The 26,961-nt window shown below is 41.0% G+C and overlaps 1 protein-coding gene across 1 annotated transcript in view; it reads right to left on the bottom strand.

The window, feature by feature from the left end:
• Window positions 1-26,961, bottom strand: part of LOC102380960 (protein Wnt-7b) — a 68,260-nt gene that overhangs the window by 5,837 nt on the left and 35,462 nt on the right. The window contains exon 3 of the mRNA XM_006037881.2: window positions 3,559-3,830. Within this exon, the coding sequence (XP_006037943.2) occupies window positions 3,559-3,830 (272 nt within the window). The remainder of the gene's footprint in view (window positions 1-3,558; window positions 3,831-26,961) is intronic.

The raw sequence follows: 26,961 nt of genomic DNA on the forward strand, positions 1-26,961 counted from the left end.
CCACCGAGTTGGGGGGAGGGGTGGGTGGCGCGTGGCACCAAGTGGAGATACGCCCCACTAGGAGCCGTGCCCTCCAAGAGCATTACGGACACGGCATTCATTTATTCATTTATTTGTGTGACTTTTTTCCAATTCTGCAGCTCACCTCTTCATGCCTGACGGCAGCAGCACTGGTTGGGAAACGATGAAATAGATTTCCAAGTGTGTGTTTTTTATTTGTTGCTGTTCTATTTATTCTGATCCCTAGGAGCCATTTTGGAAATTAAATTCTTTGGTATTTTACTCAGCGTGGTACTTTTCTGACACAGACCACATTTATTCAGGCAGCAGCATCTAATTATTTAACCAAAATTCATAAGCAGTTCTTTCTTCCAAACTGTACTGATGTCAACTTTATCATTTTCCACCTGCTGTAATTAATTATAAATTCAGTAACAAACTTCACAAATGTGATACTAGTTTGGATAATGCTGGACATGCAATACAGTTCAATTAGTCTGACCTATCCTACCCCCTGAAAAATATCCTGAAGACTGAAATATCTGCCCTATTCATGGACTACCCTATTAGCATGGGTAGTCTAGAGGATCTTAGCTGCAGAATAAATTTTAAGAGCTTCCAATAACTTTTTTCCTCAATTGTTTGCAAAGCTCATGTAATTATTTATACAGTGCGTTGTTTTTTCCTCAGAGAGAAATTCCTCAGTGCTCTATTATTAACTGCAGTAAAATACCAGCAGGCCGGATTTTGAGATCAATCCTACAACGGCAAAATATTATAGGTTCTGTTATGTTTGTGGCTTTGGTTCCTGGATGTATGTGAAATGAGGGACAACAAGGCAGCTGGGGAGCTGGAAGCATTGCACTGGCAGAGGTGTAGAGCAGACAAATAAAGTACCTCTTGTGGAAAACTATCCTCTGGTGTAGGACACCTAACTGCTTCCCCTGAGGCTTAAAATGAGGAGCAGACATTTGAAACATAGTTGCCAAGGTCTTGATTCAAAGTCCAGTGAAGTCATAGCTGCCTTAGCTGGCAAATTCTCATGGTGAAAAAGATAAGCAACATCATAAATGACACTTTGTCTTAGCTGCCTTCCTTCAGAACAAGGAAAGGTTGTCCTCATATTTGTTCATAATAGGCGTGACCCTCATCTATGAGGATCAGATCCAATTTCTTCCAAATGCTGAAAACAGTCACACTGCATGTTGCAGAGGCTGGGAGTGAGGGAATTCAGATTCAGCATTGCAGTGCTGCACTAAGCAGGAAGCCAGTGGTAAGAACAGTTTTTGGGGGGTTTTTTAACATAAACATCAATGACAGCCATGTGAAACCTCTCAGAATGAAATCTACAAGAAGACAAAACTGGATGCGCTTCTGGCAAAACCCCAGAGAACAACACAGAATACATGAAGGTGCTGCAGCTGGCACGGTTACTTTACTGTATAGATTGGTGTGGTCTGAGAGTCAGAAGACTTGGAATGTCCCCAACTCTTCCACTGATCAGTTATGTGACCTTGGATAGATCTCTCTAACTCTTGCCATCTACATTTTCACTCTCACCTTTTTGTCCATCTTGCCTATTTAAACTGTAACCTTTTTAAGACAGCTCTTGCTTTAACATGTGCTTGTGTTGAACTCCCCAGCATAGTGAGAGCATACTGCTAGGTGGGACTTTGGGGCACTAACACAATACCAAACAGGAAGTTGTTCACTTCAGAAATTCACCAAATGGCTTTGTGGTTCTTTAACATGCATTCCAGAAAGCCTCTGCTGAGGCTTAAGCAAAATTAAGTGCTGATGCAAAAACGAGGCAACCACTCCCACTCTACCCACAACAAGACAACACTCCAACACAGCTGTCATGGCCTGTCCTATTCACCATTTAGGATAACCTGCCCCTTTTGAGGATGCATTCTACCATAACACCGACATTCCACCAAGATACCAAAATATCCAACACCATCTTGTTTGGGAGTTCCTGACTCCTGTTCCTGCACTCCAGATTATATACCTCATCTGCTTTCTTTCTCTTGCATTTATATATTTCTTTTCATTCCAACAATTTATCTGGCCATATCCAAATACATTCTGTATAGGAACCATTTCAGTTGCCATCAAAATCAAGCTACCCCTGGGACTGAATAAACAGTAAATTTACCACTAATGCAATGACAACACACAATGGTTCAGGGAAGGAAACTGCAAGGATGTGAGAAGTTAAATTTCTCTTTGTATAGTATAATAGAACATTTAATATAGGGGTTTCCAAGTGTAGTCTCTGAGTTACTTTTGTCCCATGTAACATTTCTGTGCAGCCCACAAGAAGACTTTTCAGTGGCAGCTCCCAATGTTACATCTACCAAATGTAAAGATACTGCACTACAGATTGATTTTATCATGTGGCACCCCAGCATGATATCTAGCCCACTAAATTACTCCCCATGTGTGTGTGTGTGTGTGTGTTATACACTCAATATATAAGTAAGCTTCATCTTGGAAGATGAGTAACATCGTTTCTCACAGTGAAAATATTTCAAAAGGAGTACCATAAAATCTGTTTTTTATGGTGAAATTCTATTTCTTATTTTCTTCCAAACACTCCAGGTGTTTGCAGTTGAGGAACTAGATCATTGATTTTCAATCAGGACACTATGGCACCTTGGGGTGCCTTGATATCCCTTCAAGAGTGCTATGGGATGCCACATAATGCTAGCATTGTTACATGTGCAAATGTGATTCACAAGATAAACCCAGGAATTTCAAATAGGAATCCATGGTGTCAAAAACATTCAGAGGTGGTGTGGTCTTTCTGAGTTATTTGCAACAGAAATTCCATTTTCTGAGGGGTGCCTTGAGTCTAAAAAGATTGAGAATCAATCACTGCAGTAGATCCTCAGTGGGTATAAGTTGGCATAGTTTCATTATGATTATTGTTTCATTATTAGGAATTATGTTGTGGTTGTAGACATTCCACTGTCCCGCCTTCCAAAGATTTAGTGATGCTTGCCTAGTCATGTGGTTATTTGCGTTCCACCAGTGTGAAATTTGCAGATATACATTTGCTACAAAGTATGTAATTGATTAGAGCCATGGTTGAAGAAATGTTTTGTTTCTGGATGGAATAAATAACTACTAGAGCTTTGGGAGTTCGGCAACATGCAAAGCTTTTCATGTTTCACTACATCCCTCTTTCAGCTCTCACTAGATTTTTCCGAGGGAGATAAAATGCAAACATTTAAGTCTACCCAGGACATCTCCAGCCTGTTTCTTAAGGCCTGGAGGAGGGCGTAAGGAAGCAGAAATAGGTACAGGTACAAAAACTGCGGGAATACCTCTTGGAGCTGTAACACATACCTATCTTTGTAGCTATAAAATTAATATAAGCAATAAATGCCCTTAGGTAACTTTTATTTTTTGATGAGTACAGAATGATAGTATAGAAAGAGGCAAAAACTAAGTGTATTCCTCTTGATAACCTGTCCCAGTTAAGTTCAATTGCAAATGAAAGTCTCCCCACACATCAGAGTATAACCGCATTCCCCACCTATTCTAGAATACCTTTCTTCCAGCCTCATTGTTGTGCAAGTTCATCAGCCTCCGTGCATTCTTTTTGATTTCTCGGGCATCAACAAACCTCCTGGAGAACTCGATGCCGTATCTGATATCCGCAGAGCAGCCTCCCCATTTCCAGCCCTCCTCCTGGTTGTAGTAGCCCTGTTTTTCTCGGTCACAGCCACAGTTGCTGAGATTGCCCTGGCTGCAGGCGGCAGTGACAGCATGCGCAACCCCGGCAGCAGTAATGGCATAGGTGAACGCGGCTTCCCTGCTTCCTGTGGAGAGAAGCCAAAAGCTGATGGATCTGGAGAAAGTCAGTGTTTTACTAGTAAGTGCATACAGCATGTACAGTAATGCATTCTTTTAAGCACATCATGGAGAACCATTGATAGCTCAAACATTTCCTTTTTAAAAAGTTACGCATCTGTTTAACCATTTTGGTGCTCATGGCCGTCTGGTAAACCCAACTTTTATAATAATCCTGTCTGCCAACTGTAGACTGAGGTGCTTTTTGCCAGTGGACTAGTCAGTAAGATATGTAGGATATATTTTGCATTGCATCCATGCTGCACCAAGCACCATCTCCATGAAGCATTTCTCTCCTGTTTGCTCAGCACATCCCAAATACCAGGAAAGAGAGGTGCAAACATCTTAGAAACAGACCTGAGTGTTCACCAGGAAGTACACCAGAGACAGAGAGCTTCAGAGCAGCACTGGGGCCTGTACTCTAACCCAAGTAAACTACTTCATTTGGAGATTTTGCACCAGGCTGAGGGAGAGTAAGTGCCACAGTAGAAGAATAATGATTAAGAATTCACAGCAAATTACTGAAGTACCTTAGCACCTGCCCACAAACTTTAGGTTGTTGTTATCTAATAGGCCCAACAGATACAAAGCAAAGCAAATCATCTAGGAGGGAAAAAAATCACCTTGCTAGCTCCGATAATTTTAGGATTTACAGCTGTCATTACTGTTCCAGAATAGGGCATGTACTTTGCATTAATTTTGTTCTATGTTTATTCAGTCATATAAATTATTTTTGTCAAATTCTGAACTGAAGAAAGCACAACCAACCTCTCTTACTTCTAAAAGATTGTGCACAGAATTGTTCAGAAGGGGATCCTAAATTTGTTTTGGCCCCCTTTTGTTGTATTTGTTTGTTCAATGTAAGAAAAAAATGACCTTTTTTATTTTTAGTTAAGTTTGTCTTTTTTTAACATTGCCAAGTCTGCATTCAACAGAAATAGAGAGAAGAGCCAGTCTTCTCTACTCTCCTTGCCCAGTCTCTCCATAATTAATAAGTACTATGGAGGGAAATGTGACCCTCCAAAATTGCAATTACATTCTTGTGGCCCTATGTAAGTAATACATGCCAGGCAAGGATGATGGGGTTTTTTATGTGCTGCAAAAGCTAAAAAACACTTGTACAAGTTCTTATACTATTGTTATTTGAACACATCATGCAAAGGAAGGACTGATTTGGCTGAGTGTGAATGTAGTATATTTGTTTGTATGTCCTGATCTTACAAAATGCATATACCGATGTTCACTCCCTTGGTTGAGATCAGAGCCATGTGCTGTATTTGAGAGCATGTTTTACTAACCCAAGGTATTTCTTTCTTGCATGTTCCTTTAAGAAATCTATGTTTCATCTTTAAACTAGAAGAACCCTGAAATATTCTATTTTTAACTGAATATTACAAAAGTTCAAATTCTTATTGTCTTCAGAATCAGGATAAGAGAAAATAAACCTCTAAGTTTATTTCAGGAATTACAACCAAGTAGATTATGGGGATGTCCCTGCCTTATAAAAACAAATGTGGAAGATTTGAGTCCTCTTGTATGATACTTAACCACTCTACTTTTATTATTATTATTATTTATTAATTATATGGCACTGGCACATAGAAATCTGAAGTCAAAACACTTATCATACTAGTACCATGCAAACATATCATGCAAGCCAATATGTAAAGTCAGCTAGGGAGTATATTAGATAGGAAGAGAAGAAACAGGAGGAGTTTGTGTTAACAGAAGCAGGAGAGTGGGGAAAGGAAGGACACTATTAAGGAAGGAGAGAATGGGCACGTCTACATGTCACCGTACAGTGACATTGCTATGGCGCTGTGCTTTAGTACTTCCTTTTGGAAGTACTAAAGCACAGTTCAGTAACCACCTCTACTGCGCTGTGCGCATGGTGCACAGTTAGATTTCACCATTACGTCACCATAGCGGCACACTAAAATGGGGGGAGGGGGTGGTGCGCTATTACAGCGACGTAACTGCTGATCAGATGTAGACTCACATGATCACTACATCGCTGTAGTGCATCACTACGGTTAAGTAGGATGATTTGTAGATGCACCCAATCATCTAGAAGCACTTAATGGAGCACAAGAACTTGGCTGTCTGGAGAATCTGTCATAATAAGGTTTGTCAGGTGCTTAGGCTCTATGGAAATAAGTATTTTAGAAACACCAATTAATAAATATTTCTTTCAAGTAGTGTAAAAGTATTGTAGCCTCTACAGTCCATTATATTTACCAAGTGATAGACTATCAGAGGTTTTTTATTATTGTTATTTTTAGTTTCAGTATCTCCCATGTGTATCCCAAGCAGCTAATCCAAGATTGACTAATTTTACTGGCTAAATAGTACTCATAGTCATAGGACTCATAGTCTCATATTTCAATTTATATTATATCTGTAATAGTCTGCATTGTGACATCCCTTATTTATTTGGCCCATGAGAACACCGATTTTTTTAAAGATATGTGGAATACAGGCAACCTTCACTTAACTCTGTTTCACTTAGTGCTATAACGCTCATTTTAAATTGATACTTGATTTCACTTAGCACTCACTGAGTTTTGTTATAATGCTCATTGTCACCGTCTTGGGTCATTAAAAACAATTGCGGTCAGCATCTTGGGTCATCCAATACTTTCAGTTTTGCTTAACACTCATTTTGCTTAACGCTAGTTTTTTCAGGAACCAATTAAGAGCGCTAAGCGGGGTTTGCCTGCATCCTTATCTAGTTGGTCAGAAAAATAGTTGCCTAGTTAGTAATTCTGAAACAGTTAAACATGAATCCCTGTACACATAGCTGATTGATCAAAATATATATTTAGTGTCATTGATCTGTCCAGGAGTCTTCATAAGGCACCAGTCCTCAGGCAGGTTTGCTCTTGTAAACTGAAAGAGAGTCTATATTCTCTTCATTATACCCTTGATTACCTTTAAGAAGAGATGAAATTGTACCCACTGGACAACTGAAGCAATAATAAAATGAACTCCAATTAGTAAAATACCCAATGTGAGCCCCAACACTTAGCTGTCAGAGCCATCTTTTTACTTCAGTGCAATTCTAAAAGAGAAAGCACTCAGAAATCTGATCTGGATTGTAAAGTGTACCCCTTTAGCAAATTAAGCAATCTTGTGTATCCACTGAACCTGCAGAAAATGAGATTTTTGAAACAGAAGAGATTAATTTTATCTTGAGCACTAATCTAAGGCAGTATGTTAACTATTTCATCAGCTCTTAAGGGAAACAAATTTTGATCATAAAATGTTGAGTAAGGAAAAAACTGGAACAAACCTATGGCTTCTCCTGTTTAGTACCACTTTGCTTAGGCCTACATCATGACCTTCCTTAATTATTCCTTAATTATACTGTAAGTCAATCCAGTCACACACACAGCTTAAATAATGCTTGATAACCAGTAACATAATTAGGGGTGAGTAAGCAAAAAACTCTCCCAAGGAAGGCTGTGCTGTTTCAGCAGTAGCAGCCCTACACCACTGCTGTAGCAGCAGTTGGGTGCAGAGATGCTGCACTGCTACTATAGCAGTAGCAGCAACAATGGGGTGGGTGGACCATGTGGCAGGAGCATTTGGGGTCCCCTGGCAGGTAAGACTGATTCCCCTCCTCTGCTACCCCTCCCTACTCCCCAGCCATGTTTTACCCAAGGTACAAAAGTTGCTAGTTTTAACTCTATTGATAATTAGAGTTGAGTGGGGAACAGCTTTCCTGTCCCATAAAACTTCTTGGGGCCTAGTGCGCTGGAGGGTAGGGGTTTAAATTCCCTCCCTGGCCCACACGGGACTCCAGGCTGGGTCTGTGGTGGCAGCAGGGAGGGCAATGCCTGCCAGGCTTCTTCCCCCCACCCCTTGCTTGAGGGAGGGGTGGCAGCCGCTGCCAAACTGAGGGGGTGGAGGGGAGATATTGGTATTGAATTCATAAAAGTTTGAACAAGAATAGTCCTTCCTGTGAGGTGAGCATATATTGAACACAGCACTTTGTAACCTCAAGCACATGACAAAAAAAACAAAACCTTTGCCTAAATTGAGATAAAGCCCAGTGAAACACACTGAGAGCACACACAATTTAGTCTAACTTAAAATAGAAGGTAATAAACCAAAAAGACAAGAAAAAGCCTAGAACAAGTCTTACATAATCCAGAAAGGCAGTGTCTCCTTACAATTCCTAATTTAATTCTAAGAACAAATGTACATATAAATTGAGTGGTCTGACAGTTATACTAGTCTAGTCATGGTAGTTTAGTCAGGCTAGCCCATAAGTGCAACCTAAAATTAAATGTACCTCTTTAGTTGAAGGCAACTGAGGAAAGTAACACCCTGAAACTTGTTGTATGATTTCCATGCTGGGTCACTGTCAGTATTTTTGAGGTCATCATTTACATTCTAATTGCAGATTTTTTTAATAAGTGTGCTAATGCCCAGTAATGCGAGCTGTTTCTGATCAGACACACAGATGTTGGACTAGTGTTTTCCACAGCAGGCTATTTCTGTCAGGGAGCAGTCTATTTATTCAGTGTTGGAATCTTGGATTAGCCTATAGCCCACCCCTAATTTATATGTCATCTCTGACTAACTTTTAGACTGCTAACATAGCACTAAGCTTAGTATGGTCTGTTGTGGAAATTATTACAAGTTCCATAATTGCTATAGTTTACTACATTTTAATGTACATGTGCATTGCAGCATATTTTCAGGCAATAACCACACTCAGCAGAGGCTCATGTACACTAAATATATATTTTGATCAATTGACTATGGGTACAGGGTTTCATCTTTAACTGTTTCAGAGTTACTAACTAGGCATCTGTTTTCCTGACCAGCTAGATGAGGATATTGTAATTCCGTGCATCATTCAGAAATGTGTGTTATCATGGGCCAAATAAATAAGGCATGCCATAAATGTAGGCTAATGCAGCTATAATTTAACTTGAAATATTAGACCCTGGGTTATACTATTTAGCCAGTAACTTGGTAAATCTTGGATTAGTTATGATAGAAAATATATATGCATTGCTACTAAATACAGATCAGATCAAATATGCTTATATAATCTACAAGTCATCAGTAGGCTTAGTTTCTGTGGCATATTACAATAAAAGTCAGTTGTAAGCAGTTACAGACCATTGCAAAAAGTAGATGTCATTACAAAACCTATTCTTTTGCACCAGTCTTCCTTTCCAAATTTTGCAAGAACTATATACAATAGAAATCAGTTTAACTAAGCAGAATGTGCACATTTATCCTATTTGCATGCTAATCTAGTGCTCTATACTGACTTTTGGATGACCAACCTACTTAAGTATTCATTTCAAGATGCCAAACTTCTGGTGAAGTAAAAACCAGTTATTGTTAAGCACGCATTTTGGATCTTTTAGGATATATCTACAGTATATTGGACCATAGTATGAGCACCACCATTAAAATATGCAAATCTGCTCATTCCCATTGTGTATGTGCCACTGACTGAAAAAAACCTCATGTAGCCAGTGTTAGAGGAGCTAGGTGCTCTATGAATGATCACCAAAAAGGAGCTACGTGACATGTTTTTGACATGAGATATGCATGCAGCAAATGGGCAGGATATGTTTTCCTGGCAGTCCTCTCTAGCACTGTTCAGCAAGGAATGGATATGACCTGAGAGAAGAATCAAAGACATGCAACATAATGAACCTTATGCTATTAGGTCTTAAGGGCCATATGACTTGGGTCAGTGTTTCAAAAGATCATACCCATCACAGGCCAACATCCACTGGATCCCCTGCTTGCTGTCACACATCCCCTTTTGGGAAAAAAATAATCAAATGTAAATAAACTGAAAAATCCTACAAATAAATACAGTCCTATAAATAAATCCTATAAATAAATAAAACCAAAATACATGGAGAGGTCATCAAGACTGGGGGACAGGCTGGGCAAGTCAAACTTCCCAACAGATCAAATGAATTACTGGTCTTGTACATCTGTTAAGAACTACTAACTCTCCACCTTAAGAGATTTTTGATTAGTCAAGAACTTGTTCATGAAACAATTCTTCTGATGTGGCCACTTCAGTTGCTGGCATACATCTGCCACTCAGAGATGTTGTTTGCAGCTCCTACTTCTTCTTGTGATCAATAGCTGTATGGGCTAATTACTGCAACTGGTGGTCACCCCTCTGCAGAAATCAAAATCATCATCCGCTTGACCTTGTTGAGATGTCTTCTTTTCTTCTTGTAGGACTCCCCTTGAGCAGTGATTATGACACATGGATTTGATGTGGTTTGTATAGTTCTTACTTTGGCAGGTCGCCAGTCATTTTCTGGTTGAAATCTAATACCATCTCCCATTTGCTATGTTTGGCATTTTTGTTCTTTTCCAGTTTTATGGCAGATAGTCTTTTGTCAGAGTGTATGTCTTCACTGCAGTCACTGCTGCACCTGTAGCATGACAAAGACATGCCTAAGCGAGCTGGGGTAGGAGGAGAAGTTTAGATATAGCAGCATAGGCCATTTACCCAGCTTCTCTTGTGGTTTTGGCAGCCTGCACTGAGTTTTGTGCTGCTACAGATAGTCTCTCTTCCTTTCACCAAAGCTAGTTAGTTTAAAGCTAGCTTGGCTCCGTCTATACTAAACTATAGTCACATCAGTGACCTCAGTGCAGACATGCCCAAAATCTTAACAAACCTTTCAGAATAGATGATAACATTAAGGATTTGACCTCTGCCCAGAAATCTGTGAGCTTAATAAAGCACTTTGAGGTAGGTCACAATCTTTGAGGCATGTCAAATATGATTCTCTTGAACGTGCCAGGGATTTTTCTTTTTTAATCCACTTTTGCACTACTTTTTTCTGCTAACTTATTTGACAGCTTACAGAAAAGTCTTGATGTGCTGCTTTCACGATCTGATGAATCAAAAAGATTTGCTTAGATGAGCCACTAGTGAATGCAGTCCAACATCTGTGATTAACTCATCTGGAATTCCATGTTGCACAGACTTTGCTACTTGATGTGAAACAGCACAAGTTCAAGAAAATGTCATCATTAATCCATGAGCAGAGAATCCTCCCTGTTTAAGTCAAACAGATATGCACCAACTTTGGACAAACAGCAGTCAAGGGTTTCACGTGGTTTCAGTGGATCTTCTGCATTCTGTTCCATGTATTTAATGCAGATTTTACACATGGTTGGATACTGTGAATGATGCTCAACCTTTCAAACCTGAGGCTGTGTAGCATTATTACACAGCGTCCTGTAAGCAGACTCATGTCCTATGAAGCATTTTCATCCCTAGAACCCCAGTGAGCTTTTATGCTTGACGATGCCTGGGATTTTTCTGTTGAGCATCCATCTGGAATTACTCTGCCTCTTGTAAAAATGGAACATTTTTATGTTGCACATTTGTTGCTTGTCAAAGTTCCTTTTAGAAGTGGAAAATAGGTGAGCTGTAGTTTATTTCACTCTTCTCTTCCAGGAGTTACTTGCTTTCACTATTTATAGGTACTCTGGAAGGCCTGTCCACTACATGGAAGTATATACCATGTCAGTGTTTTCATAGTTTCATATTTTCATAGTTGGTAGGGTCAGAAGGGACCTGAGCAGATCATCAAGTCCGACCCCCTGCCATGGCAGGAATGAGTACTGGGGTCAAACAACCCTGGCAAGGTGTTCATCCAGCCTCCTCTTAAAGACCCCAGGGTAGAAGCAAGCACCATTTCTCTTGGAAGTTGGTTCCAGATCCTGGCCGCCCTGACGGTGAAGTAGCGCCTCCTGATATCTAGCCTAAATCTACCCTCTGCCAGCTTGTGACTATTATTTCTTGTCACTCCTGGTAGTGCTTGGGGGAACAGGGACTCCCCCAATGCCTGCTGGTCCCCCCTGACCATTTTGTAAATGGCCACTAGATCCCCCCTCAGCCTTCTCTTGTGGAGGCTGAACAGGTTCAGGTCCCTTAACCTCTCCTCGTAGGGCCTGCCCTGCTGACTCCTGATCGTGTGAGTGGCCCTCCTCTGGATCCTCTCCATGCTGTCCACATCCCTCCTGAAGTGCGGCACCCGGAACTGGATGCAGTACTCCAGCTGCGGCCTGACCAGTGCCACATAGAGGGGGAGGATCACCTCCTTGGACCTGCTTGAGAAGCATCTGTGGATGCATGACAAGGTGCAGTTGGCCTTCCTGACCACATCCCTACACTGTCAGCCCATGTTCAATTTGGCATCAATAATGACTCCATGATCCTTTTCTGCCTCTGCACTGATGAGAAGGGAGTTCCCCAGCCTGTAGATATGCTGCCGGTTCTTCCTCCCCAGATGCAGTACCTTGTACTTGTCAGTGTTGAAACCCATCCTGTTCATATCCGCCCATCCCTGTAACCTGTCCAGATCTAGTTGTAGCCTGTCCCTCCCTTCTAGTGTGCAGGTCGAAAATGACCTATCCACCATCTCTCTCTGGGTGCGGCCCTCCAGCCAACTACTGATCCATCTGACTGTGTAGGTGTCGACACCACAGTCCCCTAGTTTTTTAATGAGAATGGGCTGAGAGACAGTGTCAAAGGCCTTCCTAAAGTCCAGGAAGACTACGTCCACTGCTACCCCTGCATCCAAGGATTTTGTGACCTGGTCATAGAAGGCCACCAGGTTGGTCTGACAGGACCTGCCTCTAATGAACACGTGTTGGTTGCCCCTAAGCATAATCTCCCCTGCTGGCCCCTCGTGGACATGCGCCAGGATAACTCTCTCAAAAAGCTTACCCAGGACCGAGGTAAGACTGACTGGCCTATAGTTTCCTGGGTCCTCCTTCCTTTTTTGAAAATGAGAACCACATTGGCCGTTTTCCAGTCCTCTGGCACCACACCAGAGCACCATGAGTGCTTTTTTTTTTTGAGTACTTTTCCAATTTTATGATCCTTTTCTAAAGTATTGGTGGTACCTTGCACAGTAGTTTCTGTATTACAACAATTTATGGTCTTTTTCTAACTGAACTGATACATCTCCTAAGGGTGGGTCACTACATGCAGGGGCGTGTGCTTGTAGAGGCACAGATAGCAGCATCACAAATTTGTGCTGCCACTTTGTGCCCCTTCGTATGCCCCTGCATGTACACTTGGTGTGCAGCAAATTGTCCTGGGTAGGAGTAGAGGTAGGGGAGGCTGTGGACAGCACCTGTGTTGGGTCCAGTAATATTACCTGGTGTCCTGGTGCAGCCAGGGCACAGATCTAGCTTTGTAGAGCCTGGCTGGCAGCCAGAGCATTGTTCTGGATGGCCAGACCTCCATTTTTTTTCTGGTGCACGCTACTGCTGCATGCTCTGCACTGTTTTTTTAACCAAGAGTTTGCGGGGGGGGGTTGCTACTGGGATTTTGCTATGGGTTTTCACATTCCCTGTGTGCAGTTTGTGGCACCACAAACTGCATGCCCCTGCCCTAAATGTTCAGTAAACTGCTTACAACCATAAATAATTGGCAACATTTCTTGTTTAATAATACGAGCACAATTCTGTTGTGTTTTAGTCACTATTTTGGAAGCATAAACATTGGGATTTTTTTTGGAACTACTCATGGAAGCTTGGTAAATTACTGGTAGTGTTAAATTTAGGGTAGGATCTTTCAAAATTCCTGAAGTAGTTGGGTACCTTTTGCAATCTAAACTTTAAAATACAGATGGTCAACAATCACCCCTTTGCTATTGCTGACTGTTTTTGTTAACTCAGAGCTAACAAACAACTTAACTCCTTACTACAGAAGAGGTAATAAACTGTGATTCAGAAAGCACTGCTGCTTGCTTTTGTTAATGGTTTATCAAAACATGGTGCTAAGCCTTTCTTTAAAAAATAAGAGGGTCCCTGTAAGCATAAGAGGTAAAGGTCCCAGATACACTGTACCTTTGAGAACAGTCTGTGAAAATTGTTCCAGTCACACTTGGCTGTGTTTTTACAATGACGTTGCTAACACTGTCAAAGTATTATGTGAGAACCAATAGCTGGGGCTGGGTTCTGTTCCTGACTCATTGGCAGGGTGTGATGTTTTGGTGGCTAAATTAATAAAAATGACTAGTGATTTGAACTCTCTTAATTTTTGTGCTGTCTGAGATACCTTAAGGCAGCAGTGCCAGTTGCTGCTCCCGCACCCTGCTTTGGGAAATCCTGGATCTGCCTCTGGCAAACACATTCTAGTTGAAAACAAAAAATGACAATACATCATGAATTCACGTGTGGCAAATTTCCAACAGTGGTATTTGTACATGGCCTTATAGAGTTACTACATTCTGTAGTGAATGTGGCTAATTTTTAAAAGCAAACTCCCCCACCACCCCCCTTTCAATAGCATTATGTGCAAAGAGCCACAAGTAGTAAGCTGAAGAGCCATGGTCTCAATATTACTGCCTTGCAGGATCAGGCCCTATCTGCAGCTTCTATTACATGGACCAATATCAATGTATATCATTATAAGCTGTTTTGATGTAACTGTTAAATCTGTCTACTTCTGTTTACAACAGGTTTAAAAATGCAGCAGTGTGATTCCACTTCTAATGGTATAAGAGAAGACAGACCTGCCAGCTGAAATGGAACAAAGGATGTACACCACAAACAGCAAGTCCCCAACCCTAGTAAAACAGTCAAAGTTACATCTGTCCATAACCTCTTCTATGTCAACCTTCTAGTTTAGGGGTTGGTGAGCTTTTAGAAAAGAGGTCTACCCCTCCCCACCCTGTGCTGGTACAGGTTGCTACTCCCCTCTCCAACCTTCCCCGTCCCTATCACAGTACACAGGTTGTCTGCTGCTGCTTCTACCAAGCATCACCACTTCTGCCACATACCACTGATCCCCAACCCCAATTGAAGCAGAGAGGGATGAATTCATTGGTGATGATGAGTGATGTATGCCATATGTGGGGCGATGGAGGCACTGGGGGAGGGAGACAGGATGGGCAGCCCCACACAGAGTAGAGAGAGAAAATAGTGGGCTGAGCTGTGTGCTACTGATTCTCCTGCCAACCTCTGTTTTAGTTCATTAAATTAAATACTGATGGAAGTACCATGCCATCCATTGTTCAGAAACTTATTTGGATGTTCTTCACTCCCATTTAAATTATGTCATCTTTTCCTGTATATTTATGTTATAAATTATGTTCTAACCTAGATAAATTGCTCCAGGCAGTGGATATGTCTTCACTCTTCTGTAAGTCACCATGCACACCTGTGTTTGCTGGTCAGCTATGTTAAATAATAACACCTTTTATAAGGTTCATTGAATTATGGCTAATTTGAACCATTAAACTGCAATATCTGGCCATGCCAGTGCATGCTTAGAAGGGAATTTCAATGTTTTATTCAGAATACTTCGTTTTTGTGGATTTGTGTGAAATCGCTAGCATTACCTGATGATGTTTATGAAAAGTCTTTAATGGTCTAGAACATTTATGTTACACAGAAATCTAACTTTAGCTCAAAACTGGTGCTGGACATGTTACTTAGAAGAGACACGTTTATCAACAAGACCTGAAAATCTCAAAGGACAAGATATATAAAGGGCAGTAGAAAGGAAATATATATATATACACATACAATCTCTGTTTTTGAGGTAAGGACCTGAAGCACATCAAGATTAAGACTTCTGTTTAGCAAAAGAAACCATGGTCCACCTGGCTGATTCTCTTTGCAGGAAGTCAGTGGTGTCTTAAGCACAAAACTATCCTTCTTTTCAGTTAGAGAGGAGAGGAGGGAAGTTCTGTGATTAAAGCAATAGCCTAGAACTTGGGAGACCTGAGTTTAATTCCCTGTTCTGTCAGTGGCTTGTATTAAGTCAATGAAGATCTCATCCCAAAAGGGGACAAGCCCCAAAGGCTTCCTCAGGGTGCTCGGCAGAGGAGAACACCCAGTTTGTGGATTAGAAATGGACTTAAGTGTGAGATAAATATGGAACTGCTCAGTCCCGCCAAGATGGCAGTAGTTCTGGACATGCTTATCAGCAAAATGTTATGTGCATAAGGAACTTTACTTGTGAAAACTTTTGTCACCTAGGGTCTCTCAGGTGATTAGCTAGTGTTTCTCAAGATTGTACACTTGGACATGGGTGCCCAAATTTCTACAGGTTGGTGGATCTGGCTTCAACCATTCTGTACCTTAATTCTTTACTTTAAAATGGGGACAATAATACTGCTTTACCTCGCAGGGGTGTTTTGAGGATAACTACAGATTGTACTGTGTTAAAATATTACAGTGAAGGGGCCATGTAAGAGACAGAGAAGTTTAAGACTGTGTTGTCATCTTTAAGTTGCAATGACCTTTCTTGAGATGACAAAGTCCCAAGTCAGATTGGACAAATATTTGATACAGGCTATCAGCTGAAAGCACAGGAATAATATTAGGGTGTAGTTATTTGGGTATGATGAAATACCTGAGTGTCACAATGATACACTACATTCATATTTTTACACTGATACGTTAGTATTCCATCTGATTACTGTTTTGTCCTCATGTAGGTTTCCAAATACAGTTTCAAATTAAAAAAAAATATCAATTGCAAAACAACAAGCTATAGCCAACTCGAAAATACTTTCTTCTACCTTGAGTTTTTTTTCTTTTAGCACCCACATATCCTTTATTTTTAAAATGAAATGCCCACAAAAAAAGCTCTATTATAAACATGATCTAAGAACCCAGATAATATAATGGAATAGGAGTGCAAAATGGGCTGTTTTAAAGAATAACCTGGTGGAATCTGTTTTTTTGTTTTGTTTTTTTAAATGAAGGGATAAGTCATTTTAAATGGAATCCCTGCATTTAGCAGTGAAGCTGCAGGATTTTGTCAGGCCTTGCATGTAGCTATGTCATATATATATGTAAGGCAAAACATTCAGGAGGAAATTACTGCTTAATCCACTGTAAATACATGGTGTTCTAATCCTGCTCCTTTCCCGCTTCACCAACATTAGGTAGAGTCAACATTTTGCTTTTATTAATAATTTAAAGTAACAAATATCAGCTTCCTACCTAAGCTTGCTCAGAGGTGGGTTTTTTATTTTTTTTTAAGGTTATAAAAGTCCCACTTCTCCCTGCCTTGGAGATGTATTCAAACATTTTATATCCTGCTTTGGTAGCGCTATCTCTATGGTAGCAAGCTTAGTTTGATTACGGTAGCTGCGCTAGCTTAGTTTGGCTGCTGTTGTGAGATAGTTGACAAGGTCTGCATCTTATAGAGTGTCCTAACACCCGCTTGAATGGTGAGGTATGAGAATGAGCAGTGACATCCCTTGCTGACACATACTTTTTAGAGTCCTTTGAAAATCAGTGTGGTCATTTGAAATGTATAAATTTTGCAAGCAAACAAAAAAATCCCTTATTTTAAAAAGAATTGAAAAGAAACAGCACCTGTACACAAATCTAGCCTAGAAATGTTCATATGTATGAAATACGGTTCTCTGGTAATGTGCAGACATGAGCAATATGCAAAGTTAAATATACGTATAGAACAAGAAGCTTCTTTTTAGACATCTAGGGCTAAATCCACAAAGGAACTTAGACTTCAAAACACTTCAAGGCCTAAGTTTTAGGCACCCTCTGGTTAGTGGATGCCTAAACTATTAGTTACTATTGAATTGTAACTAAGGACAGGTGACCAGGGCAGCAGCCTTGGGTGCTGACTTGTGGAGAAGGAAGCAAAACCAGAAACTGTCACAGCTGCTGCATTGTCCAGCTTCTGCCACTGCCCCTGCGGGATGTAGCTGCCCAGGGTGAAGAACTTCCCTGTTATGGCTTTGATGGATTCTAACACCCCGAGATGGGTACACAGGCTTTCCATGTACATTGCAGAAGGAGAGTTATGCACTGAAGAATGGGGCTCACAGACACAAGAGCTAAGAAGAGAACTGCCTTAGCAAACCAGTAGGGGGAATTAAGGAGAGGGGTGGAGCCTAAGCCCTCATCCATTTCAGAGTGAGGCATCCAACTCCAATCTGAAGGGAGGGACCTCCTCCTATTTAAGCATCACAGCTGTGAGTCCTCTCCTGGAGGTAGGTTCTTAAACCAAGTTAGTTCTTTCTTGTGAAAACCACAGAATGAGGAAGTGTTGTCATGTGTCCCCTTGTACTAATCTAAAGAGACCTTAATAAATGAGAATTCAGTCCTAACATAGTAATGACACATATTCCACCTTTAATATTATTAAATGATCCCAGATTATACTTGGTTTCAGAAAATAGAAATTAATAAGAACATAATAACTGCCATTTACTGTGTCAGACCATAGGACCATCTTGCCACATAGTGGCAGAAAGTAGTTGCTGAAAGGGACAGTGAACTGCATGTGTCCAGGGTTTTTCCCCAGCGTTCCTCTCTTACTTGCAGCCTCCAGCATTTAAGGTCTAGAAAGGTCTAGGAAGTTCTGATTCAGAGGCTGTATCCCTAATTCCCATGCTCAATAACTACTGTTGCACCTTTCCTCCAAGAATTTGTCCAATCCCTTGTTTGAATCTAGCTAAACTGTCAACTTCCACAACATCTGGTGGCAATGAGTTCCACACTTTAATTCCACACTGTGTAAAAAAGAACTTTCTTTTGTTAGTTTTAAACTTACTATCTACTAGTTTCGTTGTATGGCGCCCTAGTTCTTGTATTCTGAGAATCAGTTGAAAGCGTCTATTAAATGATGTTTCTATTAGTTTTAAACATTAAGGAAAAAAAAGGTTTTGTTACATGCAGAGCACCTCAATTGAGTAAGTTTTCCAAGTGTTTCATATATTGATATTACTGTATTCCAGGAAGCCCCAAAAGAAAATAAACATTTCTGAGGGGGGGAAAAAAAGTTACTACCATTAAAACATGAAGGCATCTGGTAAGAGCTACTCTTTTTATTTAAAAAATCTCGCTGGATTTCATCTCTAAGCCTAGGTGAAAAGGATATGATCAGAAGGCTCTTCAGAAATTTAAAATGGCATTTAATGCTTCAGTATTTAGAAAAATACAATTTTCAGCACAGATCAGTAAGGCACATATTTGCATAGTATGTCCCCATGTCTTATGTCTAATGAGAACTTCCGCATTTAGAGGTGGACAATTGATATGTAGCAAATAATATATTTTAATTTTGGTTCTTTTCTGTTACAAATTGTTAGTAAACATAATGCAAAATTACCAGATGAATGTGTTTGAAATTACTCTTACGTTTTGAAATGAAGAATTTGAGGAATTATCTATTAACTCTGTACTGTGAATATTCACTTGGCTACATAAGTAAATATAGTATTGTTTCTGTGGCTGGACTGAATGGCTTATATAAGTAACACAGTATGAGCTGAGAATTTCACAAGTGAGTACATAATATGAACATCACTGACAGCAGCTCTTCAGGCTGTGAGTTTTAAATGCATTCCTTTCAGGCATTGTTGGTGACAGTCAAATTTTGTGGAAAAGCAAACAAGAAAGTGCTTTAAATGTGGTTGAACGGAAATTTGCTTTCAAATTTGAATAAATATCTTTGGAAGTGTTTTCCATTATTTGTTTGGTTGTGGTCATACTGTTGATATGTTGCTTGCTTTATGAATTCCTACAAGAAGAGAGATGGGTCTGAGTAATGATTCTCAGACCTGATATTTTCCTGTTTTGAGGGGTCCGGATCTGGCAGTGTAATTACAACTCCCCTCCTTCCTCCCTAAGCAAAATGTGGCACAAGATGTACATATGAAAAAGATTTTAAAAGAATACATGTACCATTCATTACTTTGAAAAGTTCAGAGGTTTTGGATGCTCATCCAAACCTCTCTGGTTTGCAAAATGGGTCTGGAAATCTCACAAGAACTAGCTTTTGTGCTGTATTTTTTGCTCTCATGCTTGGGATTCTGATTGGAACTAGGAAGTGAGGAGACTCACAAAAACAAGGAGCAAAGGAGTTATTTTATTTAGCTTCATACTTCATGCAACAAACTGGATTGGCTCTTTATTTTATCTGAACCAATTCATTCATCCCTAGCATTCTTCAAATCATTACAGATTAGTTATTGCATGTACTGTGAGAACACCCAGATTTTTATGTTGCTGGTCACTGAACAAATGCTGAACAAAAAGATGGCTTGTACCCCAAAGAGTTTACAATTTAAGTATGAGACAATGGATAGGGAAACTACATGTTAACTGTTCTCTCTGATCCAAAAATTAAACCAGTAGAAAGATTAAGAAATCACTCATCTGATCTGCAGAAAACTACTGGTAATTTTCCAGTAGCAGTGTCCTAGATACGGACATGAAGCTTTAACAAAACTGCAAAGGCAAGCACCCTAGAACAGTCAGGTATACAAACCAGAAACCTGGATCTGCATCTTTTGGCTTGTGGCCACCTCAAGCCAGGAACAGGATACATAATATGGTCCCTTTCAGGTGTTTTGGTGAAATTACAAAAACAATTAACTGGTTTTATACTAACATCAAACTTCCAGGCACTGATAAAATAAACTTTTAAAAAGTCTCTTTCCATTAAAAATTAAAGATGTGTTTGAACGGTAGGGGTGGGCTAGCATGGAACCAACCCTGGGCACCAACTGAGAGGGGGTGCTGGAAGGGTGACCTTCCAGGGAGTCTTTGGTGTGGCAGCAATAGCCCTGCACTACGGAAGCAGTGTGTCCCTGGGGAAAGTAAGACTGACCACTTTGACCCCCCTTTACCTTTTCACCCCTCTCCAGTAGGATTTTGCACAGGGCACAAAAGTTGTTAGTTGCACTTCTGGGTCTGAAGCAAAACTCCAAATAATCTCCACAGCCTCACACTTCAGAGAAGTTTATCTCCAGATCTGAACTTTGCAGTTGACCCCTGTCTCTCTGATGGGCCAAACCAAAAGCCAGATCTGAACACAACTGAACTCTGGGAAAGTTCAAATCCATCTTTTGTGGTTCAGGTTGATCTTTAATTAAAACAAACCAGTTTGAAAGGCAAATGTCTTAAAACCAAAACAAAGCAAATGTTTCACGTGAAAAGTCTGGATTAGGCTCTATTGTACTAAGTTGCGTTCTATTCTCTCACATGATGTAATGTTGCTTAGTATAACACAATGTGACAGCGTGCACATGCTGCTACATGAGATAGTCCAAAGCAACCACATTGAATTTAACTTTGAACAGAGTACTGTATACACAGAAACACCCCATGCTGTGTAAAGACCTACAGGCATCCTCGCTTGGCTCTCAACTTCAGGGGTAGTCCAGCGCCTTTCAAAATGTCAGTGTCCATTCCTAGTAATACAATATGTCTGGGGTCTTTTAAAAATCCATTCCTTGCCTTTTTGAATGAGCGTTCTGCCTCATTATGCCAGTAGTATGTGGAATATTGCCACTAATCTCTGAAAACAAACAAAGAAGCGGTGCTGCAGAGATCTTGTTGTGTAATAGGGCAGGGAAATCCCAACTAACTCTCCAGCTAAGAGCTTCTGTTTATACTGTAGTTAATATTACAGTGTCTATAATAAAGCAACACAGTTGATCAATGGACAAGAAAAAAGCAAACAAAAGAGAAGGGAGCATGGTTTCAGCATTACTGAGCTGTTGAGGTAAAAGTAAATGGGAAGTAGAAAAGAAAAAAAGAGAAAATGTTTAAGCCTCACTGATAATGTCAGAATGTCACTGTGCACCAATGAATAGAAAAAGAGTTTCTTGGACAGGAATAGCTGCCCAAAGAATGACAGAACAGATACAGGACAGTAGTGTACAGTAATCACTGGGTTCTTTCTTTATAGCTTTCATTATGTCTTATATTTTGTAAGTATTGTCTACACATGCAATATTTGGACAGTTTAGGGTTTAATTTCTTTAGGATGCTGATACAAAGTATCCAAGCTTCTTGCCTATGCATATTGAATCTGCAAAGCTCATGAAACCAGGTCTTCCCATGAGATAATTAAGTATGTTCTACTTTTGGGATACAAATGCCATTAGATCAAAACCTCCCATGGTACTTCTGCTTTTAGTACAGATAATAAGACTTTGCATTTCCCTGCACCTGAAGGTCTCAAACATTTTATAAACAGTTGAGCCTCACAACTCCTCACTGAAGTTAGTTATTGCCATTGGTAGTCTAAAAACAGAGAACTTTGGTCCAGAGAGGTGAAATGATTTGTTCAGGAAGTACATGGCAGAGGTGGACAAGGTTCTTTGGGTAAATGTAGTATCTTTTATTAGACCAACTAAATAGTTGGAAAAATTGTTCTTGGCAAGCTTTTGGGCACAAACACCCTTCTTCAGGCACCAAAGTCTGCTGATGTTATGTGTTCTCCATGGTGGAACAGAAGCCAATATGCAAAATGCAGTTCTGTGAAAATACAAATGCATGGCAGTGAGGAGTAGAGGGAATGGGAGACAATAGGTATAGGACAGGTAGGGGATGGGGAGAAGGAGGGAATGTGGAACTGGTGACAGAATGTAGCTGGTAAAATGCAGACAGGTTACCTGTGGTTAATCAGATGTCAGGCAGGTTATAATGTGCCATAAATCCAATGTTTATATTTAGTCCATGATTTTTTGTATCCGGTATATTTATGAAGTGAAGGCAGTAGGCTCATCTACGAAAGCGGTTTTGTTATTTCCTTTTGAGGATTAGAACTGAGAGGTTGGAGAGAGAGTGGTTGTCTTGTGAGAAGTGCGCACCCACAGGTAATGGGATATTTTTCTCTTTGATGGCTTTTCAGTGTGCGTTCATTCTGGTGCACAGTTGTTGTTTGGTTTCTCCTACATATTTTCCATCAGGGCATTTAGTGCACTGGATGAAATATATATCACATTTCTGGAGGTGCAGATCTAAGATCCAGGAACGGTGATGATTCTGTTGTGGGGTGGGGCTGTAGTTATCGTGGGAGTGTTAGAGACGTGTTGGCAAGTTTTACATTTCTTGTCCCAGCATGGTCTAGATTCTTTCATGTGCTTTGGGCCATAGAAAATTTGCTTCTGGTGAGGTTGGTGAGGTTCAGTGCTTGTTTAAAGGCTAGGATGGGTGGTTCTGGAAATAATCTGTTTAAGAATTGGGTCTTCTTCTCGTATGGGTTGCAATTGTTTGAGGATTTTCCATGTAGGTTCCAGGGAGGGATAGTACGTCATAACTAATGATGTGCAATTCACTGGAATTTTTTTTTTGTACTGCAGCAATTCTTCACATGGTATCCGGGTGGCTCTTTCAAAAGTGCAGTCTATCTCTCTGGATGTCCCAACACCCAAGCGTCCTTGTTGGGTGAAAGCCCTTTTGAGATTTGTGAGGTGATGATCATGGGTATTCTCAGTGCAAATTTGGTGGTATTAGAGGGCTTGGCTGTATATTATAGCTTTCTTGGTGTGTTTAGGGTGATTGCTCATTCTGTGTAGATATGTATGTTGGTACATGGGTTTCTTGTATATGGTGCTTCTAATTTTATCATTCGGGATATTGATCATAGTTTCTAAAAAGGAAATGGTGCTTGAGTTTTCAAGAGAGAGTCTGATGGAGGGGTGATGATTATTGAATTTATGATGAAAATCAATCAGAGATTGCAGGTTTTCAGTCCAAATGATGAAGCTGTCATCTATATATCTTAGGTATAGCATGGCTTTGATGGTGCAGTTTTTGAGGAATTCTTCTTTCTGGTGGGTCATAAGAAGTTGGCATACTGTGGGGCCATTTTGGTGCTGGTAGTTGTGCCTATGGTTGGAAAAATCCTTCTAGTTCTCCACAGTGTAGTATCTTATTAGGATATTTTTCCACACAGAAATTAAGGCCTCTGGGCCTTAATTATATACTACTTACATATAAATCAATTTAAGTGATCAGAAACTAGTTTAAACCTGCAACAGAACAGAAGTTCAGTGCACATAAACCAGTTTAAAAATGGTCAAAACTGGTTTAAGATAAACCTGGTTGAATGTAGTATCAGACTTAACTGATTTGGGTCAAACCAGTTTACTGAACTTCAGTCCCAGACCCCTTCCTGGTTTAAGTTAAATCAGCATCCCAGCATGTTTTTCAGCCCTGGGCTGGGCTATGCTGTATGCTCTAGAGAGCAAGGCTGGCCCCACATCTCTGCTTTCTAGCTGGAGCAGGGCCAAGGGAGTGGCTAGATGCCAGTTCGGCATGGCTCCTGAAGCACAGTGGACAGGTAGGGGGCTTATTTCCCCCTCCCTTCCCTCTCCCCCTGGTACCTCAGCTGGGGTCTGCCTAGCCCAGGCACAGCATCCCCTGTCAGGGCTCCTGCCACTTGCTGCTCCAGTGGCAATGGTAGGGGCATGGCCAGACACTGGGCGGCATGGCAAAGTGAGCAAGGAGGGGGTTTATTTCCCCCCTGCCAACCCATGCTGGTTCTTTAACAACTGTATGGTGTGGGGCTGACAGCTTTGATTGCTTCTCAAATATTGTCCCACCTACTTAGCAGAATGTGTTTTCCGATCAGAGACTTATTGGAGGAAGGAACACGATAGGACCCTTCTTAAGGAGAAGACTCCATCCCCTCCCACCTCTGGCAGAGATTAAAGGAAGCAACTGATACAGGGAGGAAAAGAGGGAGGGGCGTTATTCCCCTCAGCTTCCCCAGGCCATGGGGGATGGGGAAGAGGCTGGGGAACCGGGCTGGTTCTCTGTCACCTGTGAGCACAGAGCCAGCCCTGCTGGACCAGACTGAGAGGTGGGAGGTGTTAGCAAAGACTTGGCACAATCATCACATATAAGTGCTGGAGACAGAGCTAAGGGAACAGGAGAGGGTCTCAGATAGCTTGAGCTGGTGTGACCAAAGAATGCAGAGAACTACATTTACATTTTAAAGCAGAACCTGTAAAAGGTGGGAGACAGGAATACCTAAGCAAGGACTTGTCTTTTTGGTTTACTATATTCCAGTTAAATTAGGCTAAGCTGTGCGTACTCTCAATGTGTTTTACTGGGCTTTAGTAAAACTTTAGTAAAACTTAGGCTTTAGTAAAACTTCAGTAAAAGCTGAGGCAATGGTTTTTGGCTACTCTGTCATATGTTTGAGGTTGCAAAGTGCTGTGTTAATACGTGCTCGCTTCAGAGAAAGGACTATTTTTGTTCAAGCTTTTATGAATTTTATGCCACTACCTTTTCCCCACCACCCCTCCTCAGTCTGGCAGTGGTTGCCCCCCTCCCTCAAGTGGGGGGTGGGTGGGGAGGTCAGAAGCCTGGCTGGTGCTTTTCTCCCCCAGACCCAGGCTGGAGTCCTGTGCGGGCCAGGGACGGGATTGAAACCCCCACACCAGCGTGTTATCCCTGGGCTAGTGCCTGACCATGCCCCCTCCACTCCAGCAGGGAGGGGGGAAAAGTCTCTCTTCCCTTCCCTTTGGCAGTAGCTGGCAGGTGTGCTCTAGCGCCCTCCCCAGCTTCTGCCTTGAGCCACTGTAGGCATGTAGCTGCATTTCCTGCATCAAAAGTGAATGTCTGTCAATTTGTGCAATTTAGATTAACCTGCAAAGACTAAATCAATTCAGCCTTGGGCTTTTTGACTGTCTGTACCTAGCCCTAGAAAGGATTTTTCAACTTTGGTAAGTGTGTGCATGAAGAGACTATTTCGGTGTTGGCTGGTTCCTTTTTATGGCCTACCTCCAGAAATGTATTATATCTCATCCAGTGCACTAAATCCCCAATGGAAAATATGTGGGAGAAACCAAACAACAACTGCGCTCCATAATGAATGCATACTGAAAATCTATCAAAGACAAAAATATCCAATTACCTGTGGGTGCCCACTTCTCACAAGACAACCTCTCAATTCTAATCCTCAGAGGCAATTTACAAAACACCTTTCATAGCTGAGCCTACAAACTTCACTTCATAAATCTTTCTTAAAGTCAGAGAGGTAAAAATCAGTCCTTGTTTTAGATAAACACGGCAACTAGCAGTCAATTGTTACAATGTTCAGCAGATTTTTGGCTGGTTTCCTGATGTTGATCAGCTTCCCTAATACTAACATTTCCATTGGTACTATTATCAGAAATATCCAGACCCCAAACAGACCTTACAGATACTCATCCATTAGTACCCTGAAATAACCTTCTGACATACCCCTACAACTGTCCTGCATTGACCACTTCCACTCACTACAACTGAATTTACCTGTTCTTTCCCTGCTGTTTTCCTCTCTCTCTCTTATGTACACACATACATTCACTTGTATTTTTTCAGTCCCTTACATCCCTAACCAAGTCATCCAAAGCTTTAAAATTTTTAAAGCTTCCACTGCAAAGACTGAAAACATTCTTAATCGTAGATGTAACACAATAGTATGATTGACTGAAGAATTTGTATTTCAGAGAGAGGAACATAGGGACTGGAAGGTGCCTTCTAGGACAATGATTCTAGCACGCACTTATCTTCATGGAGCAGGCAAAGAATAGTGCTGAATTTCTGTGGACATCCATACTTCAGAAGGATCCACTACAATGCTTCTCGGTTGACAGAGTTGAAGGCTTTTGTGAGGTCAAAGAATGCCATATAGAGAGGTTTATGTTGTTCCCGACATTTTTCCAGAAGCTGGAAAGCAATGAAGATCATGTTGGTTGTGCCTCTTGATTCCCTAAAAGCACACTGAGATTTTGGGATGAGCTCTCCAGCAAGTGGAAGAAGACAGCTCAGGAGGGTTCTTGCAGAGATCTTTTCTGTGGACAGCAAGGTGATTCCTTTGTCATTTCTGCAGTCAAACCTGCCTCCCTTATTGAAGATTGTCATGATCATGGTATCCCTAAGGTCATCTGGGATTTCCTCATGTTACAAATCCTTAAGATGAGGGCAGGGAGCTGTGATGCAAGCTCCTCTCCTTCCTGCTTGAAAATTTCAGTGGGGATTCCATTAGCTCCAGATGCCCTATCGTTCTTTATCTGCTTGATGATTTTTCTCACCTTGTCAAGAGTTGAAGGAATTCCAAGATCATCTCTGACTGGATGTTGTTGGATGGAGTTGAAACCACTCTTATCAACAACAGAGTCTCAATTGAGAGGGTCTCCAAAATGCTCCTTCCAATGGACACTGATCCATGTAACGTACATTACACCATCCTAGGCGATCAGCTAGGGCACCTACACAGACCTCGACCCTGACATAGGGAGGGGTATGAACCCTCAAGCCATGGTTAAGGGGGAGGTTTTGAGAGGCATCCCCATGCCAGTC

This window comes from Alligator sinensis, unplaced genomic scaffold, assembly GCF_000455745.1.
Source record: "Alligator sinensis unplaced genomic scaffold, ASM45574v1 scaffold922_2, whole genome shotgun sequence".
NCBI classification, from domain to species: domain Eukaryota; kingdom Metazoa; phylum Chordata; order Crocodylia; family Alligatoridae; genus Alligator; species Alligator sinensis.